General features: G+C 42.3%; 2 protein-coding genes across 3 annotated transcripts in view; one reads left to right on the forward strand and one right to left on the reverse strand.

Annotated features, from left to right (window-relative positions):
- LOC134534323 (cysteine-rich secretory protein 1-like) overlaps positions 1 to 22,405 on the reverse strand; it is a 223,693-nt gene that overhangs the window by 34,796 nt on the left and 166,492 nt on the right. For both annotated transcript variants that reach the window (XM_063372712.1, XM_063372721.1), the window contains exons 2-3: positions 11,059 to 11,171; positions 6,261 to 6,397 (exon numbers count right to left, since the gene is read on the reverse strand). In XM_063372712.1, coding sequence (XP_063228782.1) covers positions 6,261 to 6,397; positions 11,059 to 11,152 — 231 coding nt within the window. In that variant the 5' untranslated portion in view covers positions 11,153 to 11,171. The remainder of the gene's footprint in view (positions 1 to 6,260; positions 6,398 to 11,058; positions 11,172 to 22,405) is intronic.
- Positions 13,667 to 17,280, forward strand: LOC134534314 (uncharacterized). Its single transcript, XM_063372701.1, has 2 exons — positions 13,667 to 13,965; positions 14,899 to 17,280. Exon 2 carries the CDS (start codon positions 15,301 to 15,303, stop codon positions 16,972 to 16,974), a length of 1,674 nt encoding a protein of 557 aa, XP_063228771.1. The 5' UTR covers positions 13,667 to 13,965; positions 14,899 to 15,300; the 3' UTR covers positions 16,975 to 17,280.

Below are 22,405 nucleotides of genomic sequence, written 5' to 3' on the forward strand. Positions count from 1 at the left end.
CTTTGCCACAGTTAGCAGTCAAAACACAGACTGCGGTACGAGGGGTTTCTGAGCTCGAATTCCAGTTAAAGAACTAATATTAATGTGTTACTCATTATTTTTTAATGGCACCATGCAAACTACAAAGACAATATCAAGCATAAAATTATGAATTAAAATTTATTGTAAACTATGTTTTATTATTTTTAGTTGGTATTTTACTGTCTTTGATTTCATGTCATGCAAATTAAACAATTCTTACCATTAGGAACATCACAGTTTTACCCATAACTTAAAACTAGAACCCCCTTTAGTTTCCTCGCATCAAAGTTGGCATTAAGTGGCAATATATATATATATATTTTTTTTTTTAATTTTTAAATCATAATAGCCAGTGTTTAAGACGTTTATAAATATAATAGGAAATGCCAGTAAAATATGTCCCAGTTTAATGGTATATAACAGTTCAATTTAGACTATTTACAACAAATCATACATCAAAATGAAAGTAAACTAACTTTTTTTTTTTTTTTTTACAAATTTCAAATATGTGCACCTTTAGTTATACGACCCACATCCAACCTATATTCAATCCTTCCCACACATTGGTTAACACGTCCGGGGTAATGGAAGCAATAGCCTCATCAATTCTGTCTCAACTCTGACAAATCATTAGGTAGCGGCGGAACGTACACAGATCTTTTATAAAGCCCCAAAGGTGAAACCTGAGGCCAGCGAAAAAGGTCTCTGTCGTCTCGACCATTACGACGAATTCAACGGCCAGGGACTTAGACAATTAAACTTTAAACGAAACACACGTTGAACTGAATTCACAATTCCCTCTTAGTAAATTGCAGAACACAAAACGCTTTACGCTCAAGAGTAACCATTTTGCGTATGTGGCGCTGCAAGCGAGAAATAAACAAAGCAGTACTCGCGCATGTGCTTATCTAAAACGGTCTGAGTTACCCTGTAATTGTGACTTTAAAACCAAAACTCTACAAAGCTAACAGTTGATACTATAAAAATTTATAACCGCGACATTCTTTTATGGACATACTGTATTGTGATGACTCGTCTATATCTTGATCGAACGCCTATTTCGGCCAGTATCACAATAGTGTTTGTTTTTTTGGGCTTGTGGGTTGAAGCCACGCCTGTAGGCAGCTGTCGGAAGCCGACGAGTCGACTCGCATTGTTGTAGACCACTGTCAGGGGCACAGTTAACAACTTTGTCCTTGACTGCCGGCAGCTCGTGCACAGATGCGATCTCCGCACAGACGCCCAGAAATATACCGGATGATTCAGCGGTTTCATCGCAAGCTTTGAGTGATGGCGGAGGGTAATTATTTCGAACTGCTTTCACGCAAGGATCAACGTCTGGAAACGTTTCGTTGGTCATTTGCCCTACAAGTAACAGCAAACAGGCCTCAATACTAGCCGCAATAACTAAAAATTAAACACGATGACACTGCAAAAAAACGAATCGAAACAAATGAATAATGTACAGTTATATCTTAAACGCACATGAAATTAATGTTGACCCTGGGGCTCGTCTGCTACTGAAGCGGTCACCAGTTTCTACTAGGTGATTTATTCTATATCACTGTTCACATGTTCGATTTCGGTTTTGATTAATGTTCTTAATATATGTTTGAGAGAACTCTAAGAAAAGTGGTCAAAGAACAATTTAGCAAAAAAACAAAAAAAAAACAACTGCCATGTTAGCCGCAGCGGCAGAAACGTAAAGCGTAACATCGGCCTTAGAAACGGATCACGCAAAAGAAAAGGATAAGACATATTTCTTAAGGAAGACGTACACTCGTCGTGAACGCTCGCACGGCACTTATCTGATTTATTTAAGGTAGCACACTGCATTCGGATCATCGGAATATCCGTTTGGTTCAGTCATCCGCATCGTACGTACGAACTATTACACTATAATATTTTTTTATAGGAACAGAAGTATTCATGTAAAATTCCAAATATTTTGTAAATTTGTACATTTACATGAAAACAACTGTATCACTATTAAATATTGTTCGCAGTAATATTGGGTTCGGATTCTTACCAGGGCATCTATGCTTTGTGTTGTCCCAGTTTCCTTCAATAGTTTGTAAACCACTTCCTGAACTGTTTTTCAGCATCAACTACGCGCATTAATCAGCATAATAAAAGTCAAATGGTTGAATATTCGATTATCTTTTCCATGGTTTGAATATAAAATTATGCGCCACTTTTTGTACGAAATAGTCAGTATTATCTCGAAAAACGTATTTAATATATGCAAAAATTAACCTTAGCCTTTTGTTATACAAATATTTCTGGTTTCAAAAGGAATATTTCGTAAAAGCACGGACTAGTGTTTTCTGTGTGCGTATTTCTGGCACTCTCGACGTTTTCCCCTCGGCATTTCCGACATCCAGTACATATTATGCGGGAAAGTAAGCGCAGTCTTATATAATACAAAGTTGAGTATTCGTAAATCCAATCCCGCAGAGACCTGCAAAATTCACGGATTCATTCGGTTATAGGCTAGAATTCAAACACTTATACCTCTTAGATAATTTTGCTATTGGCTTACTGTTCATCTGGACGAATCTCAACCAGTTATAAACCCTCAACCAAAGAAGGATCGAATAACAGACAAACCAACTGAGACGACTTACAAGTCGGCAGCCAATGAACTCGCGTTATTTGCCCGAGTGTACAGGGGTATGTGCAGTCTATCCTGAAGGCCACCGAAACCGCGAATTTTGCAGGTCTCTACGGCAATCCGTAAGATTCGTATAGTGCGTGCGTTGACTACCCGTGGGGGCCTAACTTTAGAGTTTGTCTCATCGAAACCGCGAACTTGTCCCGTCCCTGAGATCGGGTGTCTTGTCTGGCGCCGTCACGATCCCCGACTAGGCGCCGCTGCCGAGGTGACCCGCGGGCCAATCAGAGAGCGGCCCCGCCGCGCGGCGACCAATGCCCTCCCGCCGCTGCCAGTTGACTCGGGGCAGCGCTCGCCCGGTATTTATAGCCGTCCCGGCCGAAGGCCTCTGGCTGCCGCGTTTTCTTACTGGACGGTGATTTGCAAGAGTTAGGACCATTTTTTGCCTCTCGCTATAAACATCTGGACGCTGATAAAACTGCAGCAATGTATGCCAGTGCCAAAATATTTCTTCCTTGCGTGATTGGTGGCCGTCTGCAAGAGATGCAATTGGCTTATTTGACCGGGGCAATTTTACCGCGTATGTTTTCATACTGGATGGCTCTGATACGTAGGGACCGGAAAAATTCGCGGGTTCAATGACCTGTAGGATGAACTCCATAGTTCTACGTACACTCGGTCAAATGTCACCCACTCATTGGTTGCTGTCTTGTGAGACGTCCCAACATAGCAGCCTGTGATTCGATACAGCTTTGGTTGGGTGTTTCTCATTGGCTCAGAGTCATCCAGGTGAGTTGTGAGCCAATAGCAAGGCAGCACTGAGGTATAAATATTTGTATTTTAATCTATCGCAAAATGAACTGGCGAATTTTTCCGGTCTCTACTGATACGTGTACCAACAGTAAACATTCAACTGAAAGAGAGTCACCCAATCACGATTCTACAGTGTTTGAACTTTCAGCTAGTCTCAAAATATTTTCGCGAAAACTACTTGCACCTGGTAATAACCATCCGAGTGCCGTTATCACTAACTCAGATAACAGATCATATGTAGATACCTACAAGATTGGCGTTACTTTCTGGAGCTACGTTAGACTCCATAAACAGGCGAATAATCAAGTGACGTCATGTGTTTATTGACTACTTGCACATATGACTATCTTCTCAGGTCGCAAATGATTAGAGGCAGTAATTTCTCGCGAAACGATCTGATTGCTAACTAGATAGCAATTCGGTATGTCTGCACCAGCATTTCCTGCCTTGTGATTGGCAGCCGTCTGCAAGAGAAGTCATGGCCTTATTTGGCCAGGACATTTAGAAAGCGTTCCACACGGAGTTGTGCTGTAATGTGTGTTAATGTGTGTGTGCCGAAAGGGAGCGTGCAGTGTTTTAACACCCAACTGGTCGGGAAATATTTTCGCGAAAAAATAACTACCTCCAACCATGATTCTATCATATGTCATTTAGGTGCTTGTGATTGGCTATTAGTAAGGACTGGAAAAATTCGCTGATTGGATGACCTTCAGTGTAGACTATAAAATTCTCTGTATATTCGGGCAAATAACGCCAGTTCATTGGCTGCTGATATGTGAGCGGTCTCAACTAGGTTACCTGTGATTGGATACGTCATTGGTTGAGTGTTTATCATAGATCCAGAACCTTCTAGATAAACAGTGAGTCCAGAGTGAAAGCTGCTTAAAGGTATATGTATTTGAATTTTAGGCTCTCATGAAACTAATCTGAGAATTTTTCCGATCTCTAGTGATTAATCCTTCAGGTCATGTCTAAAATTCCCCATGATCCAATGGGAAGTGTAAAAACGCGAATACTGAAGATCTCAAATCATTTGAAAATAGTTTTATCATAAAAGCTAAGCGATCGCTTTATATAGATCAAAAAAATTGAAGATTAATTTCCAGATGCGTTAAAAATCAACTACTTATACCTTTGCGTCGCTTTTGCTATTGGCTCACAGTTAATCTGGAGAACTCTAAACCAATGAGATGTCCTCAAACAAAAACGTATCGAATCAAAAGTGCCACAAGTCAGCATAACATTTAACAGGTGACAATTTCCGAGCATACAGAGAATTGTAGAGCCTATTCTAGATAGAGTATTACACATGCAATTATTTTTAGACCCAAAACTAATGGGAAATTAGGCTTTGTAACAGTTATCTTACAGATTTTTTGATGAAACGTTTTGCCTTTTATCGATTATTACAGTTCAAAATTTTGGCACTTTTAATACTGTTGCTAATCACCATCCAATAGTTTTCACTGCTTCACAGTTTATTTTAAATTATATTTATCAATTCGAATGTGACTTTAAATCCTGATCAGTGCCGAGATAAGTCCGCCAATTCCCATGTCTTCAAGCAAACCCAAATCACAAAACTCAGAACCACATAACTTAGAACTATTGTATTACCTAGAAATACACAAGTTAGAACTAGCACATTTACAAACATGTAAATTAAATCCATTACAAGTTATAAGCACATAACTTAGAACCATCACCACATATAACCTACATAAATAGAGAATTCTCTTTATGTGTTTATAAGCAGTGTGTTTGTTAAGTTATGTGGTTTTAAGTGGTGAGTTTGTTGAGTAATATGGTTCTCAGTGGCGTGTTTGTTAAGTAATGTGATTGGTGTGTTTGTTAAGTAATATGGTTATAAACAGTGTGTTTGTTGAGTAATATGGTTCTCAGTGGTGTGTTTGTTAAGTAATATGGTTCTCAGTGGTGTGTTTGTTGAGTAATATGGTTCTCAGTGGTGTGTTTGTTGAGTAATATGGTTCTCAGTGGTGTGTTTGTTAAGTAATGTGATTGGTGTGTTTTTTAATTAATATGATTATAAACAGTGTGTTTGTTGAGTAATATGGTTCTCAGTGGTGTGTTTGTTGAGTAATATGGTTCTCAGTGGTGTGTTTGTTAAGTAATGTGATTGGTGTGTTTGTTAAGTAATATGGTTATAAACAGTGTGTTTGTTGAGTAATATGGTTCTCAGTGGTGTGTTTGTTGAGTAATATGGTTCTCAGTGGTGTGTTTGTTGAGTAATATGGTTCTCAGTGGTGTGTTTGTTAAGTAATTTGATTGGTGTGTTTGTTAAGTAATATGGTTATAAACAGTGTGTTTGTTGAGTAATATGGTTCTCAGTGGTGTGTTTGTTGAATAATATGGTTCTCTGTGGTGTGTTTGTTTAGTAATGTGGTTCTCAGTGGTGTGTTTGTTAAGTAATGTGGTTCCCAGTGGTGTGATCGTTGAGTAATATGGTTCTCAGTGGTGTGTTTGTTGAGTAATATGGTTCTCAGTGGTGTGTTTGTTAAGTACTGTGGTTCTCAGTGGTGTGTTTGTTCAGTAACGTGGTTCTCAGTGGTGTGTTTGTTAAGTAACGTGGTTCTCAGTGGTGTGTTTGTTAATTAATGTGGTTCTCAGTGGTGTGTTTGTTAAGTAATATGGTTCTCAGTGGTGTGTTTGTTAAGTCATGTGGTTCTCAGTGATGTGTTAAGTAATGTGGTTCTAAGCAGTGTGTTTGTTAATGTGGTTATAAGTGATGCGTGTGTTGAGTAATGTGGCGGGAATGTAAGGAGCGACGACAGCAGCACGGCTGCGGGCCTACCATGGCGAGCATGTCGGCGGCGGGCGGCGACACGCGGCTGCGGAAGAAGTTGTGGTAGGAGGCGATCTTCTTCTGGACCCGCCGGTGCGAGGTGCTGAGCGCCCTCTTGGGCACTCGGTCCCCGTACACCCTCGGCCCTGCGACACACGCACGCGCCCCACCACAAGGTCACTCACAAGCACCTGCTTCTATAACTACATAGCAGTGCACTTGTCAAACTTTTCTTCTCAAGGCTAGGCATGGCAACATTTTTGCACATATCGATACATCGGTCTTTCGATATATCGTTTGAATGAAAACGATTCCGATAGAATATTGGCTCAAAAAAAAATATAGTTCCGATATATCGGGTTATCAGTTTATTGAATATTTTTCCCCCTTGTTTGATTATCATGAAATGAATATTAGTATTTGATACATCTAACAAATTATTTTCAAATTACGTCATAGAGTTTAGGCTCTTACTAAACAAAACATAAATAATTTTTTTCAATATTGTGTATTCTCTTCCGTGCATCTTTTGATTGCTTCTTTTCTACCTATGTTATGTTTAAATTTTCAGGAATTTTTATTATTTGTCAATAAATCGATACGACTCCTGAAAAAGATGAGCGAAAAGAAGTCTAAAATAAGTAGAGAAAATAAATTATGAAAAAAATAACTTTATTGTTTTTACTTTTGCTTGTAAGAGCCTGATTAAATTTTAACAAAAAATATCTTACAGATGTCCTTGGGACTGAGAACAAATTCAGTATTGCTGTTATGAAGTATTATTACTGTAAGGGTTTGATATCAACGTACTTTTTTCCAAATTATTAAAAATATATATATGTTATGAAAATTCTACTAACAGGGAAAAATTACCAATATTAAAAATTATTATAATTACAATATTGATAACAAAATATCGATATTTTGTCTTGAAATACCAATTTTTCAATACATTGGTATATTTTTGCCATCCCTACTCAAACTTGCTCTCACACGAAACGGGACTACTCAGATCTATCGGTCCTGAAGGGGCGGTGGGACGCCAGCAGCGGGACTACTCACGTATATCGGTCCTGAAGGGGCGGTAGGACGCCAGCAGCGGGACTACTCACGTATATCGGTCCTGAAGGGGCGGTGGGACGCCAGCAGTGGGACTACTCACGTCTATCGGTCCTGAAGGGGCGGTAGGACGCCAGCAGCGGGACTACTCACGTATATCGGTCCTGAAGGGGCGGTGGGACGACAGCAGCGGGACTACTCACGTCTATCGGTCCTGAAGGGGCGGTAGGACGCCAGCAGCGGGACTACTCACGTCTATCGGTCCTGAAGGGGCGGTGGGACGCCAGCAGTGGGACTACTCACGTCTATCGGTCCTGAAGGGACAGTAGGACGCCAGCAGCGGGACTACTCACGTATATCGGTCCCGAAGGGGCGGTGGGACGCCAGCAGTGGGACTACTCACGTCTATCGGTCCTGAAGGGTCGGTGGGACGCCAGCAGTGGGACTACTCACGTCTATCGGTCCTGAATGGCGGTGGGTCGCCAGCAGCGGGACTACTCACATATATCGGTCCTGAAGGGACGGTAGGACGCCAGCAGCGGGACTACTCACGTATATCGAACCTGAAGGGGCGGTGGGACGCCAGCAGTGAGACTACTCACGTCTATCGGTCCTGAAGGGACGGTAGGACGCCAGCAGCGGGACTACTCACGTATATGGGTCCTGAAGGGACGGTAGGACGCCAGCAGTGGGACTACTCACGTATATCGGTCCTGAAGGGATGGCAGGACGCCAGCAGCGGGACTATTCACTTCTATCGGTCCTGAAGGGGCGGTGGGACGCCAGCAGCGGGACTACACACGTATTTTGGTCCTGAATGGCGGTGGGTCGCCAGCAGCGGGACTACTCACGTCTATCGGTCCTGAAGGGACGGTAGGACGCCAGCAGTGGGACTACTCACGTCTATCGGTCCTGAAGGGGCGGTGGGACGCCGGCAGCGGGCCTACTCACGTCTATCGGTCCTGAAGGGGCGGTGGGACGCCAGCAGCGGGACTACTCACGTATATCGGTCCTGAAGGGGCGGTGGGACGCCAGCAGTGGGACTACTCACGTATATCGGTCCTGAAGGGATGGTAGGACGCCAGCAGCGGGACTACTCACGTATATCGGTCCTGAAGGGGCGGTGGGACGCCAGCAGTGGGACTACTCACGTATATCGGTCCTGAAGGGATGGTGGGACGCCAGCAGCGGGACTACACACGTATTTTGGTCCTGAATGGCGGTGGGTCGCCAGCAGTGGGACTACTCACGTCTATCGGTCCTGAAGGGGCGGTGGGACGCCGGCAGCGGGCCTACTCACGTCTATCGGTCCTGAAGGGGCGGTAGGACGCCAGCAGCGGGACTACTCACGTCTATCGGTCCTGAAGGGGCGGTGGGACGACAGCAGCGGGACTACTCACGTCTATCGGTCCTGAAGGGGCGGTGGGACACCAGCAGCGGGACTACTCACGTATATCGGTCCTGAAGGGGCGGTGGGACGCTGGCAGCGGGACTACTCACGTCTATCGGTCCTGAAGGGGCGGTGGGACTCCAGCAGCGGGACTACTCACGTATATCGGTCCTGAAGGGACGGTGGGACGCCAGCAGCGGGACTACTCACGTATATCGGTCCTTAAGGGGCGGTGACACGCCAGCAGCGGGACTACTCACGTCTATCGGTCCTGAAGGGACGGTGGGACGCCAGCAGCGGGACTACTCACGTCTATCGGTCCTGAAGGGGCGGTGGGACGACAGCAGCGGGACTACTCACGTCTATCGGTCCTGAAGGGGCGGTGGGACGCCAGCAGCGGGACTACTCACGTATATCGGTCCTGAAGGGGCGGTGGGACGCCAGCAGCGGGGCTACTCACGTATATCGGTCCTGAAGGGGCGGTGGGACGCCAGCAGTGGGACTACTCACGTATATCGGTCCTGAAGGGATGGTAGGACGCCAGCAGCGGGACTATTCACTTCTATCGGTCCTGAAGGGGCGGTGGGACGCCAGCAGCGGGACTACACACGTATTTTGGTCCTGAATGGCGGTGGGTCGCCAGCAGTGGGACTACTCACGTCTATCGGTCCTGAAGGGGCGGTGGGACGCCGGCAGCGGGCCTACTCACGTCTATCGGTCCTGAAGGGGCGGTAGGACGCCAGCAGCGGGACTACTCACGTCTATCGGTCCTGAAGGGGCGGTGGGACGACAGCAGCGGGTCTACTCACGTCTATCGGTCCTGAAGGGGCGGTGGGACGCCAGCAGCGGGACTACTCACGTATATCGGTCCAGAAGGGGCGGTGGGACGCTGGCAGCGGGACTACTCACGTCTATCGGTTTTGAAGGGGCGGTGGGACGCCAGCAGCGGGACTACTCACGTATGTCGGTCCTGAAGGGACGGTGGGACGCCAGCAGCGGGACTACTCACGTATATCGGTCCTTAAGGGGCGGTGACACGCCAGCAGCGGGACTACTCACGTCTATCGGTCCTGAAGGGACGGTGGGACTCCAGCAGCGGGACTACTCACGTCTATCGGTCCTGAAGGGGCGGTGGGACGCCAGCAGCGGGACTACTCACGTATATCGGTCCTGAAGGGGCGGTGGGACGCCAGCAGCGGGACTACTCACGTCTATCGGTCCTGAAGGGGCGGTGGGACGCTGGCAGCGGGACTACTCACGTATATCGGTCCTGGAGGGGCGGTGGGACGCCAGCAGCGGGACTACTCACGTATATCTGTCCTGAAGGGACGGTGGGACGCCAGCAGCGGGACTACTCACGTCTATCGGTCCTGAAGGGGCGGTGGGACGCTGGCAGCGGGACTACTCACGTCTATCGGTCCTGGAGGGGCGGTGGGACGCTGGCAGCGGGACTACTCACGTCTATCGGTCCTGGAGGGGCGGTGGGACGCTGGCAGCGGGACTACTCACGTCTATCGGTCCTGAAGGGACGGTGGGACGCCAGCAGTGGGACTACTCACGTCTATCGGTCCTGAAGGGGCGGTGGGACGCCAGCAGCGGGACTACTCACGTCTATCGGTCCTGAAAGGGCGGTAGGACGCCAGTAGTGGGACTACTCACGTCTATCGGTCCTGAAGGGGCGGTGGGACGCCAGAAGCGGGACTACTCACGTCTATCTGTCCTGAAGGGGCGGTGGGACGCCAGCAGCGGGACTACTCACGTCTATCGGTCCTGAAGGGGCGGTGGGACGCCAGCAGCGGGACTACTCACGTCTATTAGTCCTGAAGGGGCGGTGGGACGCCAGCAGCGGGACTACTCACGTCTATCGGTCCTGAAGGGGCGGTGGGACGCCAGCAGCGGGACTACTCACGTCTATTAGTCCTGAAGGGACGGTGGGACGCCAGCAGCGGGACTACTCACGTCTATCGGTCCTGAAGGGGCGGTAGGACGCCAGCAGCGTACTACTCACGTCTATCGGTCCTGAAGGGGCGGTGGGACGCCAGCAGCGGGACTACTCACGTCTATCGGTCCTGAAGAGGCGGTAGGACGCCAGCAGCGGCACTACTCATGTCTATCGGTCCTGAAGGGGCGGTAGGACGCCAGCAGCGGGACTACTCACGTCTATCGGTCCTGAAGGGGCGGTAGGACGCCAGCAGCGGGACTACTCACGTCTATCTGTCCTGAAGGGGCGGTGGGACGCCAGCAGCGGGACTACTCACGTCTATCTGTCCTGAAGGGGCGGTGGGACGCCAGCAGCGGGACTACTCACGTCTATCGGTCCTGAAGGGGCGGTGGGACGCCAGCAGCGGGACTACTCACGTCTATCGGTCCTGAAGGGGCGGTAGGACGCCAGCAGCGGGATGGCCCCGGCGACTAGCAGGAGCCACAGCAGGGGAACTCCGCCCACGTGCATGGCGGCGGCGAGGTCGTCTCTGCGGACAGAGGACGTACAAGTGAAGGCCTGGCGTCTCCTGTATATTGGAGGTTGCTAGAAACTATAGTGGCTGATGAGCAGAGAGCTCTGCGAACTTTGCTTCAGAGCTCTAAGAGAGGCTAAATGCACACTATTTTCATTCGAACTGCCTTCTTATTTGACCACAGGTAGTATCAGGAAACATACATGGATATTTTTCGCGCTGGGCTGCAATTAGATTGTATTAACCTTTAAGCTGCATCTGTTTGTGGCTTACAATTGAGCCGGGACACTCTCAGCAAAATTCAAATCACGTGACACTTCGTTCGAACTTCTTTCAAGTCAGCAGCTTATCAGTATGTGAAATTTATTCGGTTATACAGAGAAATGTGGAATACATCCTAGAGGTGATTGAATCCGTGAATTTTTCCATTTTCCAACACGTTCTGAAGGCATAATAAACCAATAACATCACAAAATTTAAATGTCCCAATCGAATTCAATCATACCGGATGGTAAAATGTCGCAGCAGACAAGAGACACCGACTTTCTTGTTTACAAGTGTATGAAGTTCACCCTGACACCAGGAAATAACGAGAAATTTGCTGGTCCTTTGTTTTGAGGCGACAAGAGAGCACTGTCAGAACTAATGATGAAGGAAAACGGAGCTCTTACCCCGAGAAAAAACACCGGCTCTCGGCAACAACCGCCACGTTTCCCTCTTGCTAGATATCACAAGTTCTATCGCGTTGAGAATGTAACCCGTATCGCCTTGTTGAATGCGAGTGATCTGACCACTTTTTTATTTCATTGTTTTAGATCTTGGTGATTTTTTTTCATTTGCAATTAAGGCCACTGTAATGAATCATCAAATATCTGTAAAATTTAGGTTTTTTATTGGTAGGCTGGCTAGAATTCATAAATCATACGTTTGAATGGCATTTTCATTGTGTCATGGTCAGTGACCGAAACAATTCGTGGTTTTAATGACCTCTTGGCTAGATTCCACAGTCCTCTACATACTCGGAAAAATGTGACTTGTTCCTATGTTACCGTAAGCCAATAGCATATGTAGCCCAAAGGTATATGGATTTTAATTTTAGCCTATCACGAAATTAATTCGCGAATTTTTCCGGCCCCTAGTCATAGGTGGTTTGACACTCCCCAAGAAAAGAGCAACCAGAAGAAAGATAAGATAGTTCGTATTATCTAACCTTATGCAAAATGGGCAAAAGGTAACATGTTATAGCACCCAATGAACAAAATACATTGAAATGTTTGTGTACAAGTGTGTGGAGTATAGCATGTTATCAGAGTATAACGTGAATTTTGCTTGTCTCTACTTATTGGTAACTAGTTGACATGTAATATAACATATTCACGGAGATTTTACTAACTTTTAGACCGCGAAAGCCTAGAGACAGGATGAAATTCGCTGATTCATTTCACGATAAGCTAAAATTCAAATAATTATAACTTTGCGATCCTTCAGCTATTGACTCACGGTTTTACCTTGAGGACTCTGGGGCAATGAGAGACACCGGGCCAAATAAGTGACGAATCACGCGGGTAGTCCAGTCTAGACAGCTGCCGAGTCAGCAGCCAATGAGCTTCCTAGAGGTACAATTGACACCCATTCCTTGCCCGAAAAAAAAAAACAAAAAACGAACTCGGAACCCTTCGCGCAAAAAACCACGTGTCTGACTGCGCCACGACAGACAGCGCCCGCTCGACCACCACGGCATACAGTTTTTTTGTCAGTCGTATTATAGTCGCGCTGATGTGAACATGCCTATTGATCGGCATTAATAACAGTGAGCCACTGTGAATGAACGAAATGTACTCACTGCCTGTCCCATTCGCACTCGAGATGGTAGCACCGTAAGCAAGTAAGCAAAGTCGCTCCGTGGCTAGACACTTCATTTAAGGCGGAAAAAGTTAAAAAAAAAAAATTAAATTAAAAAACTAAAGCATATTTTGAGAAAACAAAATCTCTTCGACGTGCAAACCGATGCCCCCCCCCCCCCCCTTTTTTTTCCGCCCGGCCGAGGAGAATCAACATAGGTACCAAATTTCACTGACCTAGGCCTCACCGTCTTCGTCCTACACGAGCTAAAAAACAGACGATCTCTCTCTTTTTATTTATGTACCTACGTTAAAACAAATCCCGACGTATTTGCTGGTGGTAAATGACTGGACCACAGTATGCCTATATTCCCGCCACACGTGTAGGCCTACGAGGTTTTGTATGCATCTCGGTGAAATTTCGTAAATATGTGTTCTAATCAACGAAAGCCACAAAACTAACGATGCCAAATTAACTTATTTTAAGTTAGGAACGTGAGTTTTAGTTTTCCGGACACCTGGCTCTGTTGGATCAAGCATTTAAATATATATATATATATATTCCCCCGTGTAATGTCGTTCCCTGCGTTACCCGCGGTGCGGCGAGATGAAAAGCTGGCAGCCTCGCGAGTAAACGAAGCCGCATTCCTGGCGGGCGGCGGTCCGAACGCCGCACAGTGGAGTATTTGTACCAAAATCCTGGCCAAAAAAGAAAAAAAATATATTTCGTTTAGTCACAGCAGAAATGGTATTTTCTTGTTGCCTAATCACATGCGCGTCGAGCAGGGTCTCTTTTGGTACCATGAGTCATATCCGGTGACTGCTACGCTTAGTTGAAGAGTTGATGTCTATGTGTGCGGACGTGCTTGTGCTAGAGAGTTCACCGTTCGTGTTCTTCAACATACGTGTTTCTACTAGCTGTTAGGATTGACATATTGTCATGAAATTTCGTACAGCTGTTAAATAAGGTAACTGTTTCATTTCAATGTATATTTTATTGTGAAAAATTATTTAAGTGCCGTAATAAAAAATAACAAACTTAGGAGAAAATGTGTGTTCGAAAGATTAGAAAAAATTTATGGTTTCAAGAGAAGTTTTGAATGTGTGTCGGGCCTTGTCGGGCTGTCGTTTAAACATATTCTTAATACGTTGCCCACTAAGTTTCAATACCAGAAGAGAAATTTCCCGCATGTAGTTGCCATTTTTATTTAACACTTATTTTAAACATTGGTGTGGATTTTTACAATAGTTTTCAGATTAACAAATTTGACTGTTGCCTATCAAAGGATACCGGAAAAACTAATTTTACTTTGGTTTATTATAGCTCTTATATTTGTAATACATTGCCAGCATTATTAAATAAGAAATAATAACATTACAGTCCCTACCAAACGTTTTGCACCGCTAGTAAATTCTAATAAAACTATTAGAGAACTAGGTACAAGTTGCTATTCAATATTTGTGCTTAAATTAATATTATGAGCCAGTTGATTCATCAGTGCTGAGATATGCACGTGTTGGAGACTGGGAATTAGAAAATAAATTGAGGAAAATACCCTATGTGATGCTCCTCTCTTAATTTCGGAGTGGACATATTCCCATCAACATTCACTTTCAAAGTTCTGTGCGTTTACTATTTTCTTTGTCCCAGTCATGCTTCTTATCCAGATATTAATGTGATAGGAAATGTGGTTTTGTTAACACAGATTTATTAAAAATCTTATACATTTATATTTATCGTGATATAGATAAGATTTAAGATATCGGTTTTTAAGTGATTGCCTACATTATACTTATATAAACCGTAAATAAGATTTAGATAATTTTTTAAAATAATATGTAAGTATAAACTTTATTTCATAATTAATTACAGTCATAAATATTAGTTTATTTTGTTTTAGGTTCCGAACAAGGAAAAGGAATTTACGAGAATGTCATTATATGAACTACTCCGGGAATCTCCAAACAGGTGCATTGTTGAAAAGCTTCATTTTATGGAACACAGAGCTGACATAGCAAAGTGCCCAGAAGATGAGAGAAAGTCATTAAGTCGCTTACTCAGGTATTTTAAAGCTGATTTTAAGAAAAGGTGGTCTTTAGCTAATAACAAAGAGTAACGGTTTCTCCAGAACAATGGTAAATGGTTATCGCATACCATTAAGGTGCCCAACTTTTCATCAACTACCTCAGGTCGCGGTCGTCCTACGAAGGACTTCATTGAGTCAAGTGAGAGGACAAAACGCAGGAAAACAGAAGAACTCAGTCAACAGTTCACCCCTGAAGAACTAACATATGCTGCATCAATGAATCACAGAGTTTCAGGAAATTCTGATGCTGCTGATTTAATGAAAAAAATCACTGAGACTCCAACAAGGGCTAGTAAAATTAAAACAAATCTATTGTCAAACAGAAATTCAGTAAAAAAACACAACCCTTCAGAAGCATTGTCTATTTTTGTTCAAGCGGAATTAACAAAACAGCAATATCAAGTAATTTATAGTGCAAACAAAAATGTTTACTCTTGCTATTCACTGCTCACAAAAGCAAAAAAAGAATGTTACCCAAGCAAAGACTCCATTGTCGTTTCTGAAACAAAAGCAGAAGTTAAGTTACAGTCTTTATTGGATCACATCTCTTCAAGGTTATGCAAATACTTAGAAGAAGTGTTACAGGTACTGTCGTCAGAAGAAAAACCAAATTTGGAATTAATCTCAAAATGGGGGTGCGATGGTTCTCAGCAAACACAGTTCAAACAAAAATTTGAAAACATAGCTGATAGTGATGCCAATATTTTTCAAAGCTCATGTGTGCCCATAAAATTAATTGCTAATAACCATACAGAGAAAAAAATTATATGGCAGAACCCAACACCTTCCTCCACAAGATTCTGTAGGCCAATTCGCATCCGTTTTGTACATGAAACTGCAGATGTTACTCTTCATGAAATAAAGTACATTCAGGAACAAATAAAAACATTGAAAGAAACAGAAGTGCCAAGTTTTCATGGAGCTGTGAAGATTCGACACACTTTACTGTTAACAATGGTTGACGGAAAAGTCTGCAATGCTGCAACTGGCACGACATCGACAATGAGGTGTTACATCTGTGGATCTACATCAAAAGATGTTAACAAATTATGTAAGGATTTCACAGAAAACCCCAATACTTTAACGTTTGGACTGTCCCCTCTGCAGACACGGATCAGGTTTTTGGAATCAATTTTGCGTTTGTCATACAGAATACCAATTAGCATTTGGCAAGCAATAAGTAAAGAACAGAAGAGAATTGTTGCGGATACTAAAATGAACATTCAAAAAATGCTTAAAGACGAACTTGGATTATTGGTTGATGTTCCAAAGCAAGGATTTGGAACTACGAATGATGGGAACACATCAAGACGCTTCTTTGCAGAACCAGACACTGCATCACGAATTACTGGCGTGAATGTTGAACTTATTAAAAGTTTAAAAGTAATATTGGAAGCTATTTCAAGTGGGCACCATATTGATGAGACGAAATTTCATAAGTATGCTTATGAAACAGCCAAGCTATATGTGAGCCTCTATAGTTGGCATCCCATGATTCCAACAATGCACAAAGTATTGCTGCACGGAGCTGCAGTTTTTAAAGAAGCTATTCTGCCTATAGGCCAGCTATCAGAAGAAGCTGCTGAGGCTAGGAACAAACATTTCCGGATGTACAGGACGAAGTATTCCCGAAAATTTAACAGAGAAGTGTGCAACAGAGATGTCCTCAATAGGCTGCTGTTAACCAGTGATCCTTTTTTGAGCTGCTCCACACAGAGGCGAAGGAAAACAACTAAGCCATATAGCAGCGAGACTCTGGAGCTTCTTCTGCCAGAGATGGCTGAAATTCGTTCTACCAAAAGAAGCGAAGATGGGTGCGATGAAGAAGCTGAATATAATTACGAGGAAGCAGAGGAGAACCGTAGCTGTAGCTCCGAAGACTCGGATTAACACAGTGCGCGTTCATCGTAAAGACACAAGAAATTACAATGAAGGCTGAGAATAAACTGAACTCATTTTTGTAAATAACTTATCATCTATAAAGACTGGTGTGAATACAGAAGTAAATGTAAAATGAATCAGCAATGTGAATAGCTTTCCACTTAATAGGCTTTGCTTTTATTTTATTGTTGAATCCAGTTGTTCTTTGGTGCACAAGAGCTTCATTTAAGTGTTTTATTGCAAAAATAGTTCACAAAAAGTCGTCTATACTGTTTGACTTCAAATAATCAAAAAAATATTTTTGGCCAGGATTTCGGTACAAATACTCCACTGTGCGCCGGCAGAACACTCGGCCGTAGAGAGTTAAGTACAAGGCGCGGTGTTCAAGGCCGGGACCGCCTGGCTTCCCGAGTACACTCCCCTTGCCCTAAAGTCATTCCACCTAAATTGAATTTCGGCTGAATGCCTGTTAGATCGAATGACTTTTAGGGCAACTGACTTTTAGGCCAAGTGACGTTTAGGTCAAGTGATGTTTAGGAGATATGACTTTTAGGGCAAATGACTTTTAGGCGAAATGACTTTTAGGGCAACTGACTTTTAGGCCAAGTGACGTTTAGGAGATATGACTTTTAGGGCAAATGCCTTTTAGGTCAAATGACTTTTCGGGCAACTGACTTTTTTTAGGCCAAGTGACTTTTAGGCCAAGTGATGTTTAGGAGATATATGACTTTTAGGTAAAATGACGCACATCGGGCTTCCCGACACGGCGACCAGCCTCCTTATGCCACTCGGCCCATTGCGCTGGAAGCTACACTTACTTGGCGTGAATAAACAAACCAACTTCGATCTTGCATGAAAACAATTAATATAAATAATCTAATAATAGGACTCGAGCGATATTTAAAAAATACGGTCGTTTGAGGTTTAAATTCAATCAAAATATAAAAAAAAAACTAAATTAATATTCAGTAATCAATAGTAATATTAACACGTGTTTACTAATAATGAAAATCAATAAATGTGCGAAATGTTTATCCTAATTTATTAATTTTAATTATTTAAGAAAATTATGTATTAATTTATAATGCAAAAAATTATACATTCAGAAACATATGCTCACATAAATATACTTGAGAATAGAGTTTAAAAGTTTATAAACACAATATCTATCACTTAATTCCACAATAAATTAATGTTTTCAATGACATGGACCAGTATTCAAAATAAATTATTAAAGAATAGGATTTTTAAAAAATATATAATTTTTCTTTTTATGTAACTGTTTTTATGTCACCCTTTTTTTTCATCGTGTGAAAATTTCGTTGCATGTTACATGCGCATAGTAAAAATTCTCTCTCATTTTTTCATATGTGCCTAAGGAAGTATAACTTTCAAAATGGCTAAGTGATTTAACGTAGCCTATAAGATATTAAAATCAAAATAAAAAATAATTAACTGACATTATTACAGACCATATTTAAAAAGAGAAAAGGCAAGTTTAATAATCTAACAAGAGAGAAACCTTTATTTTCATTTGAGGCTAATTCTTCGTTTAAATGTTTGTAAGTTAGTAAGAAAACTTACTTAATATGTAGGAGTTAATTAATCATACTGAAAAATGTATACTTATTTTATTCTTGCAAGGCGAAATGATGATTAAACAAATCGATTATAAGACCCTCTAGGCAATATGTTTTCAAGACTAACCATGCAGAAAAGACTTAAGTCAATAATACGGCATAAAATTAAGTTAATTCAAAGGCGAAAGGTTAACCGACGTTGCGGTCGACAGTACAGTCACCATATTCATGGTGGCAGTTTCCTACTGAGTGTATTTTAAGTCATCTTGTCCTTGAATAGTTTCGCCTGAACGATGTGTGTTTCCCGATTGGCTGCATCTGTGGGCTAATCAGAGGTTTATCTTCCCTTCTGGTTGGCTGGGTGGTTTGGCTTCTGTGATTGGTTGGAGCTGCTGATCAATCTGTGGCCTCGTCGCTTAAACTCACATCAATAAAAACGTTTCTGGAGTCTATTTATTACATGTTCGTCACTGCTGTATTGTAAACACGTCTTCCTGCAGTACTCAGGTGCTGTAAGCGCAGCCAAGATTATTTATATTTAACGCGCACGTTCTGGAAGTTCGCCAGTCGTGTACAACCCGTGGGGCAGTGGTTCTCGAACTGTACGCCAGGGTGCACTGGTGCGCTTGAAGATTTCCAGATGCGCACTGTATTTATTTTTTTGTAAATACAGCAGATAGGCCTATTTGTAAAATTGCAGATATTGTTTTAATTTGTACATTTACATAAAAACAACAGTAATCACTAAAAAATAGTGTCCAGCGTATTACTTGGTTCGGATTCTCACCGACCTACCTATTATTATTTACTTATGATGTACCGAAACTGTCTGTCATGCAGTTGCATGTCTGTATTGGATTTGTGACGTTGTTGGTGCTGGTCAAAACGCAGGCATAGTTTTTGCACCTGTACCTAACCTCAGTTAGAGCTGATCTTAATAAGTATAAGTGAAAAATTTAAAAAACACGCGAATATCTTATATTTTAACTGGTAGAAATTTAGGTACAAAAACACTCCATGATGTTCCATGTTTCAGCCTACAAAGTGATAACCAAAATATTTCCAGCGCGTATGCTTAAGTCACAGAGAAACTTAAGGTGAAGGCATCAGTAATTTAAGGGGCATTAGGCCTTTGTACCACTTGCAATAAAGCTTCCGTACTAGTTTTTCTGGTTTTACATGGCATAGGACTTAGCTTTGGCTACTTGTTTAAGTCAACATTTGTGAACTGGTGTGAGTGTCATGACAGTTGTAGTTGACTGCGTGAAATAATAAGTTATTTCCTCGAGGCACTTATAGACTATATACTGTTGGTAAATATGGGGTTGCAATAAAGGTATGGAAGGTCTGGCAGATATGATTTATGCCTTTACATGCAAAAAAAATGGGGAAAACTGTTGAAGATTAGAATTGTAGAAAAATCCAAAATGGCGGGGCCTAATCATTCCTAAACTTTTTTTTCGCGTCGAGAGTGGACAGTTTGTGCAGTACACTTAATTACCCCGAACGTTGTCAAAAAAAAAGTTCGCGCTAGCTGATAGCGCCGAAAACTCGCGTTGCATAAATCATCACTTGAAAGTTTGCTCATGTGAGCCAAGGACGAGTTCGCAGAAAAAAATAAATCTGGTGTGACTCTTGTGACCCCAAAACTCCAAACCTGCCTCTCAGCGTTTGAGCACATGGATGACATCGATTAATAGCAGACAAGATAAGAGAATTACAACTTTCAGTATGTTACAACGTTATACACGCCTGGTATTGGTTTATACTCCCGAAACAGTCGTGCATTATTATGACTTATTTATTAACGACTCATTTTGCTGTTAAAACAGATGCACTGTAAAACTATTTTATTTTTATTTTTATAAAGAAAATAATTTGTAACCCATTTGCCAAAGATATCACTTGTAAAACGTCAAGGCATAGCATTGTAAAATTGAAAATGGTACAAAGCTCTACCTTGTAATTTTAAAAGTAATATCACTGGTATATGAGTTTCCAAGGACTATCCTCATAAAAGTTTTAAAAAAATAAGGAGCATAAGTGAAACCACATTCTACATAATATACATTTATCTAGAAAGATCTGATCTTTCAAATTTAGTTTATTCTCAGAAGTCACTTCAGAGAATTTATTTAATATGTATGTGAAAAGACTTGCAAGAAAGTAACTAGGAATTGAAAATGTGCGTTCGGTAGGAACTGAACCGACGACCCCCTAAATACGAACCTCGTTTTAGCGCATGACCTGTCACACTTGGCAAATTTATGTTATTTCTCTTTATTCGGTTTAAGATAATTTCTAAATAATATTTTAGTCAATAATATGCAGGGTGGATGAGCCTAGAAATTCTGCAAGTATGCATGTATTTATGCAACCACTATAAAGTTAACAGAAAAAGCAACAAATCTTAGATTTGTACCTACATATGAGTAATTATTAAGTTTGAAGCGACTCAAAAATAACATTTAAAGTTTTCTTTTTATTATTTTTAGCAAAATCTATACATCTCAATTACAGGCACACGCTTTAAAATTTTTGCTCAACCCTAAAATCTGCTTTTTAAAGTCCGTAGCAAGCTGCATATCACTGACATTTGGCTAAAATAAATTAAGATACGCGTGAAATAAGCGGGAAGAAGCTGTTATTTGACAACACGTGCCTGCCAATTGAGCTCGGAAACTGGTTTACATGACATCGCTGAAAAAGGGCATAATGAGCTGAAAAAAAAAACATTCTACCCCCTATTTTTCTTAGGATTACCTGCTTGCCGTTCAAAATTATACGTTATTCGAAATCATACATATAATTACGTGATTCTTCTGAGCAAGCGAATTAACTGTTTTCATAACAGTTACGTAAAGTGTAAATTAGTAAATTTATATTCCATGAATTTAACCTAAGCATTTAATAGAAAACAATTTTTATATCTTCTTACTCTATCTGTTATCGCTGTATCGTTATTGATAATTTAATTATTAAGAAAATTTTAACAATTGTATTTATTTAATATATTTTAATATACCGCGTTATTAAAATGGGCTAAGAAACATAAACTAATTTCTCCTAGCCCGATACAGATTTATAACCCCATATAGATTACTAACCCCATACAAATTCATAACCTCATACATATTCCTAACCCCATAACCTACAGATTGCCCTGAAAATTTGTGATTATGAATTTTCAATACCCATGAAAATACTTGTAAAATTTAAAACAAAAAAACGTGGGGCGCATGTAATAGATAGTTAATGCATGAATAGTTTGCCTGTCACTAATAGATTTATTGCACTGGAAATGATATGAACTGGTGTGTGTTTTTTTCTCAACGACAGCTACTCACTACACTCCTTACTATTGTTACGACCTCATGTGGGGGAAACTGGGTTCGTAAGGGTTAGCCCAATTAATTCTTATTACAGTTTTATTCATTTTACATTACTAATAAATTGTGTTTCTGATCGCCAATCACTTGCACGTAAAAATGTTTCTTCGCGAGTCACTCAATGTCTGTCAAGTTTCACAGTTCACACTCCTCACTGGAGCTAGGCTCAACAGTGGTTCATTCGGTCACACTATCTCTATCCCGTCGCTCCGCGTCGCGTCACTCTCGTGGGGTCTCTCACCCTCTTCGCCGATGTCTCACTACCCTTCACTCGTTTGTACTCTCCGAACTCTCGGAACTCACGCGGAGGCCGGTGTCGCTGCTTAAATTCCCATGGCGCCCTTCTCGAACTGACGAGAGCGGCCGAGACGAGTCGCGTCATCACCGGGCCGATCCGACGCCCGAAACATCAAGAATTGCGACGCTTTTTCACGCCACTCCACGCGGCGGCCTCTGTAAGCCCGGAATTCC

This window comes from Bacillus rossius, chromosome 1 (genome assembly GCF_032445375.1).
Source record: "Bacillus rossius redtenbacheri isolate Brsri chromosome 1, Brsri_v3, whole genome shotgun sequence".
NCBI lineage: Eukaryota > Metazoa > Arthropoda > Insecta > Phasmatodea > Bacillidae > Bacillus > Bacillus rossius.